Source organism: Notolepis coatsorum (genome assembly GCF_963971535.1).
Source record: "Notolepis coatsorum genome assembly, chromosome: 3".
Taxonomy (NCBI): Eukaryota; Metazoa; Chordata; class Actinopteri; order Aulopiformes; family Paralepididae; genus Notolepis; species Notolepis coatsorum.
Genome location: NC_140167.1, coordinates 36,058,544 through 36,070,798, shown reverse-complemented (window position 1 = coordinate 36,070,798; position 12,255 = coordinate 36,058,544). Strand labels below are relative to the sequence as shown.

At 44.4% G+C, this 12,255-nt stretch overlaps 1 protein-coding gene across 1 annotated transcript in view; it reads left to right on the top strand.

Moving 5' to 3' along the window:
- ttll5 (tubulin tyrosine ligase-like family, member 5) overlaps positions 1 to 12,255 on the top strand; it is a 129,413-nt gene that overhangs the window by 106,106 nt on the left and 11,052 nt on the right. Inside the window, exon 29 of the mRNA XM_084310603.1 lies at positions 1,590 to 1,801. Coding sequence (XP_084166729.1) covers positions 1,590 to 1,801 — 212 coding nt within the window. The remainder of the gene's footprint in view (positions 1 to 1,589; positions 1,802 to 12,255) is intronic.

Here is a 12,255-nt window from a genome sequence, read left to right as displayed (position 1 = left end):
TTGTATTAACAGATTGCTGAATGGGTACAATACAGTACGGCTCAATACACACAATTGTTAACACTTTGTATGCCACGCCGGGTTTTCCTTTTTACCCCCTTGATGCCACCATCCACTCCCAATGTTAACGTTAATATCGCCTAATCTATGTTTTAAATTATGGCTATGTGTCTAATCTGCCCGTCGCTTATCAAAGACTCATTTTCCAGTCAACATTGGCAAGGCAGATTGTATTTTTATCGCTTCATTTCCGTTTGATAGCATTTTAAAAATCACCCGTTTTCCGGGGGAAAACAACCCATGCCTATGATAAATGCCTTTTACTGGAATATTCCAGAACGTTGTCATTTGTCGGCCTATTTATGAATCGTTTTCAAATAAACGCTAGATGATCGATAGTATATGTGTGCGCGCGCACGTTCGTGCCGCGCGCTGATAATAGCTGCTCTCATTTCCTGATCGCTTTTACAGTCAAAACAGCTATATCACATATCACATAAACGCTTATATCTCTGTGAAAACGAGTCTGATTATCCTAACACTGATAACATAGATTCCTTACCTGAGGTCAGATGGTATCCAAATGGTTTATTCCAATTTCCGATCGCCATTCGAACAAATCAATAAATGTATTGATCCATCGTGTGTACAGTATAACCCATATTCGCCGTGGCTCAGAGGCTCCAGAATGAACTCTGGTAGACCCCGGCTGCATCAGTGAGAAGTAAAATGTGGAGTCAGAAATCCGTTCTCCCATTCACTTTCATTGAGTCCATTCCAAAAGGGTGATTTACCATCTGGGAGACGATAGGGGGCGCTTTTTTCACATCTGATCGCCGGCGGTCCCTGGATCTCCAACGGTAGGCTCGCAATATGATTTCAGATCGCTAATAAAAAAAATAAATAAAAAACACCGAGAATAGCCGTGACGTGGCATTCAACGGTCGGGTCGTAAACCCGAGAAAAGCCGTGAGTGGCGCTCAAAGTGTTAAGGGGATGCAGACCAGAGAAAGACTTTCGTCTTGTTTACATCAGGGTCCCCCATTTTCAATTCATAATGAATTGTAAGTAAGGGTGCAACTAGCACCGTGCAATCCATTCTTTGTGGATCTAGCCCTGTGTCACCTTAATTCATTTTAAGTTAAGTAATTTTTTCCTCATGGCGATATATCGGGAAGGCTGAGAGGGGAGACAGAGTCGGGGAGAGACGGGAGCGAAGGTTCTGGCAGGATCCGGTCCGAGGCCAGCAGGGGTACAGATCAGGGGGGGGGGGGGTAACAGTGGCTCAGGAGGTAGAGCAGTCGTCTGGTAATCTGGAGGTTCCCGGTTCGATCCCCACTCCTCCCGGGCAACATGTCAAAGTGTCCTTGAGAAAGACACTTAACCCCTAATTTCTCCCGATGAGCTGGTTGGCACCTTACATGGTTGTCTCCGCCGTTGGTGTGTGAATGTGTGAGTGAATAAGTAAAATGTGAGGAACTAAATTGTAAAGCGCTTTGGATAAAAGCGCTATATAAATGTACCATTTACAGTACATTTGAAGTGTACCTTCCTTCTAATGACCGGCGTGTGCTCCTTCTTACTCCCAGGCGCTGTTACCGGACCAGACCAGCGCCCCGGGCCTAGGGACGACTCTGCGGCCTCAGGCTCCCGCCAGCTCATCCGGAGCCGGCCACCCCGCGCGTCCCAACCACGGTCGCGGCCAGGGCCAGGCTTGCTTTGGCCCCACGCTGACCCCCAAGCCACCCAGCAGTGGCCGGGAAGGCCTGATGAGGAAGACTGCCACCCAGCACCTCAATAAGTAAGGCCTTGTCCAGACGGTGGTGATTTTGGGTGTATCCGCCAAAGTATTTTATCGTATGTACGTTTTGTCCACACGGAACGGAACGGAACTTTTTCATTCACATATTCATACTAAAATATGGTCTAAAGTATACGTATGTTTTTATCGTTTTCTGCAGCTTTCTTCAGAACGTGATTTATAGCCCTAAATGCATTATATTGATGATCAAATACAGTTTGGTAGGAATCTGTACGAGATAAAAAGTTTCAACTGGACGTGGTTCTAGACGTTTCTACGCATCATCTGATGATGACCGGATGGGCGGGGGATCGTTTATAATTCCGTGGGCAGCGTTAGATGATTCATCCAGAGTGGGTCATATGTTCATCAGATCAGTTAGTATAGAATACGTTAGAATATAACGCTGAATCTTAGCGTGGCTTCCTCGCGCCGCTGGCAGATGAGCGTGGAACAGATTTTTTTCTATTATGGGATGTAGAAATGCCCGATCCATTTCCAGGTTGTATAATAGTATATACGTCCAAATAACGTTGTTTATTGAGTTAGGGCGAGCGATCTATTATCCAGTGTTTCAAGATGGAGTCGCGGGAGCTATAGAGAGTGGCCGGACCACATTTGGATGAGTACTACCAGTTCAAAGGTTAATATCCGGTTGGCGATCTGCCGATCGGCCACCAGATGGTGCTCTTGAACCGCTAGAGAGTTGAGAGGAGATCAGCACTGTGTCTCAGGGCTCCGGAAAGGAAATATTATTTCGATGACAGATTTTTGAAATATTGACATCAAAGACGAGTTACGGCGTCTTCGGCAGAATGAGCATGGCTCTGAATGACGTGAAAACTCGTTCCCGGCGATCATAGTGTTAAGCACAGAATTTAGAATGTGTGCACGCACAAAAAAAATGGGATTTATCACACGTGCGTACACAGGTCCTACGCACACCTGTCTTCATAAATATCACCTTGCTCCTAAGCTTGAGCTCGTGCATGGTTTTAAGTATTTGCATACCAGAACCGCCCCGATTATCCATATATGGTCATGAAACACCCCCATGGGATGTGAAATAATGGACTGACCCGAGGGAATTGTGTGTTATGGAGAAATACGAGACAGGCTGACAGACATGTACACGTACGGTGATGTCGGATATGATATCTCTTAAAGACCATATTAACTAATAAAGCCCATGCTGGAATATGACTGCCTTTTTCCGTTTTGTTCGATTAATACCCAGGGATTAAAGTTCTCCTCAATTGTATTCCAAATCGCGACGGATTTTCCGTAAATTTTCGACCTGCTGCATATGATTTCTATAGGCATACAATCTATTTTGATGTCAGTATTGGGTAGCCTATATAAACAATAATACGAGAACATATACAAGAACAATGAATCTCACTGCCATGTATGATGTAGCCTAAGTATACGCCATGTGTAGCTTGCCTATGTGATAAATACAAACATGAACTTGAATCCCATCATCATATTTACATAGTCTGTCCACTATGTTTATTACTTTGTTATTTCCCCCCCCCCTATCTATGTAAAGCGACCTTGCATGGGTCTCTTGAAAGACTATATAAAATGAAGCTCTATTATTATTATTGTTATTATTATTATTATTAAAATACTGTCTTTTACTGTTAGTCTCAGTGAAGTTTCAACGGAGCAAGGTAATCTATTCTAACCAACAAATTGAAGTAGAAAGCATTTCGTTGTGGCCAATCTTATTTGGAAACATGACACAAAATAATAGTATGTCGCTTTTTATTTGAAACAATATTTAATCGCGTTTGGTGGAGGTGGGTGTTCTGTAACTAACCCCTTTCGTGACTGTGATGCACCGAGTGAATCCACAGTCACTTGCTCCTCAATAGGAAACCAACCTAGATTTACCCTGAAGGACTGGTTCTAACCGAACCGTTCGTTATACAAGAATCACAGAGAAATGTCAAAGGTACTCACATTTGCACGAGGGTTTCGGACAGAGATACGGGATGGTTTGAAAGCTCGGCGTTGCTAATAAACATTTTAAATATTTTTCATAAACTGGTCAACACGGCATTATTTCCGGCGTTGGCTGCCTGGTGTGATCACAGCGCATGCGCATCATGCACACAACGCCGGAAATAATGCAGTGTTGACCAGTTTATAAAAAATATTTAAAATGTTTATTAGCAATGCCGAGCTTTCAAACCATCCCGTATCTCTGTCCGAAACCCTCCTGCAACTGTGAGTACCTTTGAAACGTCTCTGTGATTCTTGTATAACGAACGGTTCGGTCAGAACCAGTCATTCAGGGTAAATCTAGGTTGGTTTCCTATTGAGGAGCAAGTGACTGTGGATTCACTCGGTGCATCACAGTCACGAAAGGGGCTAGGTGGTTGATGGTGGTTGAGAAATGAGAGAGAGAGAGAACCCTTGTAAGTTCTCTCTATTTATACACTGTGGAGCGCAGTTCTGGAAGGTTCTAGCCTGTTCTAACCGGTTCTACTATATGACATCATACTGAAGCTTAACTTGAATTACACTATGACACGGCGGCAGTTACACTAGGTGTTCTGCGTCTGCCCCCCCTGCCAAACAAGCAAGCCAACCTCTTGTTTGCGCATGAGCCCATTATAATTACACTACTGTCGCTATTTCACAATGAACTATAATGAATTACGGTTCATACAGAACACGTGCCAGTGTCAGGACTCAGAGTAATGCACGAAATCTTATTTCCGCGTTGAAACTAATGCATGAACTGAGGAGCGCATATGCCGTAGTAACGATATTCTACCACTGGGCGTCAGCTAAGCATGCTCAGAGCTGTGCGTAGACATAAGCACAAAGTCAAGTTCACGTTCAAATTGATAAATCCCACATTTTGCTTAGAAATGGTCGTACGCACGGGTTAAGCACATATCTGTGCATACGCCACGTTGATAAATGAGGGCCCAGGGGTTTAAAAATAAAAGAGCAAAATCTAAAACACTGAAACTATTGAAAGAAGTTTATTTTGTACATTTGTGGCAGCGTTACAGCATTTTCAGTCTTTCTGTGCTCACCTTCCTCCACCACTGTAGGCAACGTGTTTTCGCCAGAGAGCAGCGCATGTGAGCCGCGGTGTTTCTCTCCTCTCCTTTGGAAACTAGCGTTAGCTCAAAAGCACAGAACCGGACCAAGTTGTTCCGCTAGCGATAACAACAATAACACTTCCCGTCGGGGGGTTTCAAAATAAAAGAGCGAATCTAAAACAGGAAAGACGTTTATTTTGTACATTTGTGGCAGCGTTACAGCATTTTCAGTGGCTTCGTTTGGATGCACATATTTCTTGTGACGATTTCGTGTTTACAGAAATCGTTTTTGAAATTAAAACGAAAAAGATCCGTTCCGTCTCCGTCTGGATGTGTAAACGACTCACTCATCGTAAATGACTCACTCACTCACGCGCTTCCATGTCATTTCGATTCACCGCGAATCTGTGTGATAATCAAGCGGCTGGCCGGGGTGAAACGGGGGTCCACGTTATCGGGGGGGGGGGGGGGGGTTCCAACGGGGCGACGGCTCGGGGGTTAATGAGAGTTAGAACACGTGTGCAGTGGAACGGTCCCAGCCTCTTGGCTGCAGGCTGTATCTGCTAGTCCGTAAACAAGCTCGTCGCAGGCCTGATTTCTGCTTGAACCGTAAACAGAATGCGGTTCAGCGGCAGGGCCCGGGGCCCCGGAGCGCCATTTAAACCCTGTTTGGTTTGGAGATTAGCTGAGGAGCAGGGGAGGGAAGAGGCAGGAAAGGAAAAGGTGAAGAGTTTAAAAAAAGAAAAAGAGCGAGGGTGGGAGGCTGTAACTGCCATCTGTTTCCCACGCTTGGAGTACGACTCTATTAGCCCAACATCTGGCCAAATTACAATGGCAGACCTCTGTGATAGGGCTGCTTATTTGTCTAAAGCACATTTGGTGTGTTTCATTCTGCCGAGTTTGAGAGGAGGCCAAGGAAGGACTGGCAGGACCCTCACTGACAGTGTTGTGGGGGTTGGAGGACAGATCCATGCAGTATGACATCATGACTCTTTCCCCGCTGCGGCGTTCGTATGAATGTGTGACGGCCGGCCTCGAGATGTTTTTCATGGCACTATTTCAAGGCTTTTGAAATCATAATGACGTCCCGTCACGTGATATTCATGGATATGGAAAGAATGGGTCAACATGACTCTGCTTAAAGGACTGAAGACTGAGCATTACATTTCATATAGTAATTGATTTATGGCATTTTGTACTCATAAGTATAATTTGGTTTTGTAATTTTCTGTCCCTGACGGAAATTGTTTCGGTTTCCTAATGTGGTGATAAATCAAAAATAAAGTGTTGAATCGCAAGGTTCAAAGTACTGCAGAATATTAAAGGGGAACTATCTTATAAATGGCCTTTTTCAGTGTTTAGCATTGTTTCCTGGCTATGTGGACTTATATTAATAGGATTTATGTCTCTAATTCTCATATTGGCGCATTCTTAAAATTCTCCACTCACAATATTCACCCTCACTGAACTGAGTCATCTGAAAATGTGCATATCTGTGATGTCAGAGATTTCTCAGCTGCATAATAATGTGGCAGTTGGTGTGGCAGTTGCCACCAGGCCACACAGTGGTTGGAGCCCAGCCTCAAAACGGCTTAATCTTGAAGTCGAAAAATGCTGTTTTTGAGTACTTGATTAGGAAATACAAAACAATGATTTTTTTTTAAAGATAAACCTTACAGGGGTGTTCCATAGACTCACAGGAATTGTGTAAAAGTGCCCAAATAGTGAAAGAAATAGTAAAATAGTTCCCCTTTAAGAGTCACTATTAGGGCTTTCACACCGGCAGGGCTCTGGGCCGGTGCCGGTTCCCAAACCTAATATTGAACCGGCCAGTGCGTTCACACCAGAAATAATTGGTTCGGAACGTGAAAAGTCGGTGCTCAGCTAGGACCGAAAATTTTTTAGTTTTTCCTTGTGAACCGTGACATCATCAGTGGGCGTGTCATATTCTAGGCTGTCAAGACAAGCGAAAACGGCGAACAGCAGAGGTTCAGCATTGCACTCAATCGATCCATTCAACAGGAAACGATTTGCTCTAAAATGAGATTAGATTCAAATGTTTTGTTATTATACAGCACAAGTACAATACACCATCCAACCAGAGTGGATAAATAATATGTTCCAGAAATAAATATGCGTGGAGAAAGGCAAACACACACACACGTACAGTACTGTATACTGCGAAATTAATCGTTCCAGCAAAGTAGGCTTCTATTATTCTAATGACTTGTTTTATTTGGTATCATAGTAGTAAGTCCTACTGTAGAACATGACATATAAGCATGACATCTCATTTATTAATGTCAATACTGAACGATTGCGCAATTGGCTCTTGACAAGTGTAAACTATGGATTAGTCGGTCGCAGTCAACGTCGGACCCTTTAGCTCAACTGGTTAGTGCGGCTGCCTGTGGATCCTATGGTCACAGGTTAAAATCTCTCGGTTACACAAGTTTCTTTTTTATTTCATAAATGTATGCATTTATTTATTTCTGGAGCATTTATTTATCCACAATGGTTGGATTTTGTGCTGTATGACAATACATTTTAATTAACTGGTGATCATCACGTGATCATTGCCAAATTCCACCCCACTCCAACCTCATTCAATTGTTGTGCTGAATATTTAGGGATCTTTAACAACTAGTCCTATTAAGAATCCAATCCAGGGATGCTCGATATTGGCTTTTTTACCGATATACCGATATTGTCCAACTCTTAATTTCCGATACCGATATCAACGATACCGATATATGCAGGGTTTCCCCCCCCCCCAAAAAACTGATATTAAAATTGCCCTTTGGTCCGAGGTTAGTCTTAAATCAACAATCCTTTGTTAAATGATTCTCCCCCAAAATTGGTATTGTCTAGCATTAGCGGTGTCTGAATTTGTGTTTCAGTTTCACCTGGTTCTCTTAATGCCTCTCTCAAGCCAAAGAATTGTCTGCGTTTCACATCATGAATCAAACCAGAATGATCCCGGAAGTAGTTAATTCTCGATATGCATTCAGACGTAATAATAATTACTAGGGATGCTTGATATTGGCTTTTTTACCGATTTTGTTTTTTTCCAACTCTTAATTTCCGATACCGATATCAACCGATAGCGATATATGCAGGGTTTCCCCCACCAAAAAACGGAATAATTTCAGGTAATTAACATTACATATCTCTTGTTGTGGAATTAACACAACATTATGCATACTTTTGACAATAAATAAAATCAGAATTTGTTCTTACTTGCTTGCCTGGGTAAATAAAGGTTATAGAAATGTAAAAAAAAAAAAAATTTTTTTTTTTTTTTTAAACCGATACCGATATTTTCCGATATCACATTTTAATGCCAATATCGGTAGGCCGATAATATCGGACACCCCTAATTTTAATCTAATCTAATTTTGAGATCGCTACCTGTTGAATGGATCAGCATGGTTGCAGATGCAATGCCGAACCTTTGAAGCTGGAGCTTTAACCGGAGTGCTGCCGGTGTGAAAGCGCCCTATATGAATGTATCGTGGCCCAAGTATCGCATTATATAAAGTAGTCTGCCTATATGATATGGTAGCAGGTACTAGTGATTCCCACCTCTAGTGTGTGTGTGTTTGGGGGTGGTGGGGTTGGTCATGGGGGTGGGGAGTATGTATATTTATGTTTGAGTTTCTGTGTGTGTGTGTGAGTTGCCTCTCTGTTTGTATATTAACGCTGTCCTCGACATTGTAAATCAGTTCTTAATCGACTGACTAATAGTCGTAGGACTTTGTCAACTAATCGATTACTTGATTTAATCTATAAAGTTTGAGTTTCCCACATGCGGTCTGCCGGTCATGCAGAGGAACTTAAATATCATGGTTCTACATTGTTTCTAGAAATGCTCTAATGGTGGTTATTGTGGTGCAGCCGCATCAGAAACAGGGAGGATATTTCCGCAGAGCTCCGACACAAGTGTCTCCTCCAGCGGAGGTTGCTGATTAGTGGGCGGCCCCTCCCGTCAGGTGGGCGGGTGGTTGGAGAAACACTGGTATGTGATTATCATTTCTCATTCAGCGTGGAAAGAAGCATAAAAATCAACTATCCCACTAACAAAGTCCTGGTCGTCTAAGACCAAACCGACCGATTAATTGTCTACAAGAGGGCAGTCCAACTGTGTGTGTGTGTGTGTGTGTGTCTGTGTGTGTGTGTCTGTGTGTGAGCCAATTTGTCCAATGTCATGCAAGGTTGAACTGGTCATCTGAGCCGCAGGGCTTTAATGTGGTTGATGAGGCCAGCGGAGGACAGGGGGCTGTACCTGCTCTGCTGATGTGGGACAGACAGTCACTCAGCCAGCCAGTCAGTCAGTCAGTCAGTCAGTCAGTCTGCCTGTCATTTAGCCAGTCAGTCTGTCAGTCAGTCTCCCTGTCATTTAGCCAGTTAGCCAGCCAGTCAGTCTTCCAGCCAGTCATTCAGCCAGTCAGTCAGTCTGCCAGTTAGCCAGCCAGACAGTCAGTCTGCCAGTCAGTCAGTCAGTCTGCCAGTTAGCCAGCCAGTCAGTCAGTCTGCCTGTCATTCAGCCAGTCAGTCACTCAGCCAGTCACTCAACCAGTCACTCAGCCTGTCACTCAGCCTGTCGGACTGCCTGTCACTCAGCCAGTCAGGCAGTCAGTCTGCCAGTTAGCCAGCCAGTCAGTCAGTCTGCCTGTCATTCAGCCAGTCAGTCACTCTGCCAGTCACTCAGCCAGTCACTCAGCCAGTCACTCAGCCAGTCAGTCTGCCTGTCACTCAGCCAGTCAGTCAGTCAGTCAGTCAGTCATTCAGCCAGTCAGTCACTCAGCCAGTCAGTCAGTCAGTCACTCAGCCAGTCAGTTAGTCATTCAGCCAGTCGGTCATTTAGCCAGTTAGCCAGCCAGCCAGTCAGTCTTCCAGCCAGTCATTCAGCCAGTCAGTTAGCCAGCCAGACAGTCAGTCTGCCAGTCTGCCAGTCAGTCAGTCTGCCAGTTAGCCAGCCAGTCAGTCAGTCAGTCTGCCAGTCAGTCAGTCTGCCAGTTAGCCAGTCTGCCAGTCAGTCTGCCAGCCAGCCAGCCAGTCAGTCAGTCTGCCAGTTAACCAGTCAGTCAGGACAAGCTGCACCATCAGAGGACAGGCAAGTGAGGAATTAAAGAGGACAGGGGCGCAGGGTAGGCGAGTAGGGGTTGTAGAATAGGTTAGGGCAGGGTAGGTGCAGTGTTTGCTCCTGTGCGGTGTGTGTGTGTGCGTGTGTGTGTGTGTGTGTGTGTGTGTGTGTGTGTGTGTGTGTGTGTGTGTGTGTGTGTGTGTGTGTGTGTGTGTGTGTGTGTGTGTGTGTGTGTGTGTGTGTGTGTGTGTGTGTGTGTGTGTGTGTGTGTGTGTGTGTGTGTGTGTGTGTGTGTGTGTGTGTGTGTGTGTGTGTGTGTGTGTGTGTGTGTGTGTGTGTGTGTGTGTGTGTGTGTGTGTGTGTCTTCCTGGCAGTTGCAGTGTTTACCCTCTGCATGTGGAATTCCAGAGCCCCCTCACACACTCTCCACTGTCCTGCATTTTTGCGGTCGACCAGTGTGACAGGGGAGAGTGTGGGAAAAACGGAAGCTTCGAGACCAAAAAATGCACTGATGGAAACAAGGGAAGAAAGAATAAAGTAAGGGGGGGGGGAGAATGACAGAGAGAAAGTAAACCCCTGTCCAGAGGAGAGGAGATGATTGCTTGCAGAATACGGTGGGGATAATAAGTTGCTTCCCTTTATTCTCAGCTCTCATTTTCGAAGGCAACCCAATACCTCGGTTAGGGAACATCTGAAACCCATCCCAAGGCAGCCTCCCTAAGCTCCTCCACCTTTTATAATAGAATCACTGTGCCGGGCGGCGGGGCATATTAGAACAGTTCAAGGGCTATTCAGTCCTCCAATTCCACAAAGAAAATCATTCCACGTGCCAGCTGTTGAACTCTGAACCTCGAGCCCAAACTACAACTTGATACCGATCTTTAGAAATGTTTGTTGTCTCTGACTTGTTTCTGAAATGGAAATGGACTAATAATAGGCCCCAGATAAGGAAGGGAAGAGAGGAAAAGGATAAAGAAAGGGAAAATGTTTTGTGTTGATGAAGCCAAAACGGTCTCTCCTCTGTGAAGTCTGGGAAGACGGTGAACTCCGTGGTGAATTCTCCTCATCTGGCAGGATGCCAGCCGATCGGAGCAGAACGTTGTCGGGAAACGCAGACTCAGTCCAGTTCCCCTGATTGGACAGACTCGATTAGTCAGCGTTTGTTTCAGTCTCATTACATTACGTTTTAATTGATGTGCCAAACTATGAATGGAAAAACGCTGAATGGACCTTGGCTGTGTTTCACAGTGATAACTGAATTTACTGTGTGTTCACTCACATCTCCTTCTCCAGCTCCATTATATTATATAGCACATAATTGCAGCTGCATCATGTTGAGCAGGGCAGGACTCTAGTCTATCAACATATGATGGCTGGCAACACTAGGAGCTGCCTGCTTCTCCGAATGGTATGACTTCAGTTGAGGATTTGAAAGGAGCAATTTGTAACACAAATAAATGAGTGTGTTTGGTATTTTGTTTGCGAGGCTTGGCTAGTTTCGCAGCTGTAACTACGGAAACCCAGGCTGTCGTGTGGCATTACTAATAGGGTGACAATTACAGCAGCACCATTAATGTCAGCCGCACTCCCGCCTTCACTCTCTGTTTGTCAGCCGCAGGGGCAGTTAGCTTCACAGGATATTATATACACACAGGAGCTGCCAAAAGTCTGTTTATGGTTGAACTTTATCCCCCTTCGGTCAATCTAAATAACATTAAGACACGCTAGCTACCTATACACATTAAGACATGCGAGCTACTTATACACATTAAGACACGCTAGCTACCTACTTATACACATTAAGACACGCTAGCTACCTATACACATTAAGACATGCTAGCTACCTATACACATTAAAGACACACGAGCTACTTATACACATTAAGACACGCGAGCTACTTATACACATTAAGACACGCTAGCTACCTACCTATACACATTAAGACACGCTAGCTACCTATACACATTAAGACACGCGAGCTACTTATACACATTAAGACACGCTAGCTACCTACCTATACACATTAAGACACGCAAGCTACTTATACACATTAAGACACGCTAGCTACCTATACACATTAAGACACGCTAGCTACCTATACACATTAACCCATTCTCCGCCGGGCATTGTACCCATCCTAAACCATCCTCTGCCAGCTCTATTTGTCTATGGAGATGTTCACCTTCTTTGTAGGGCTATAACTTTTTAAATTGTATTGCTAAATTGACATTACTATGGCCCATTCAACATCAATTATCTATCGTTCAGGATGTAGGAACGTTTTACTTTTTCATTCACACAT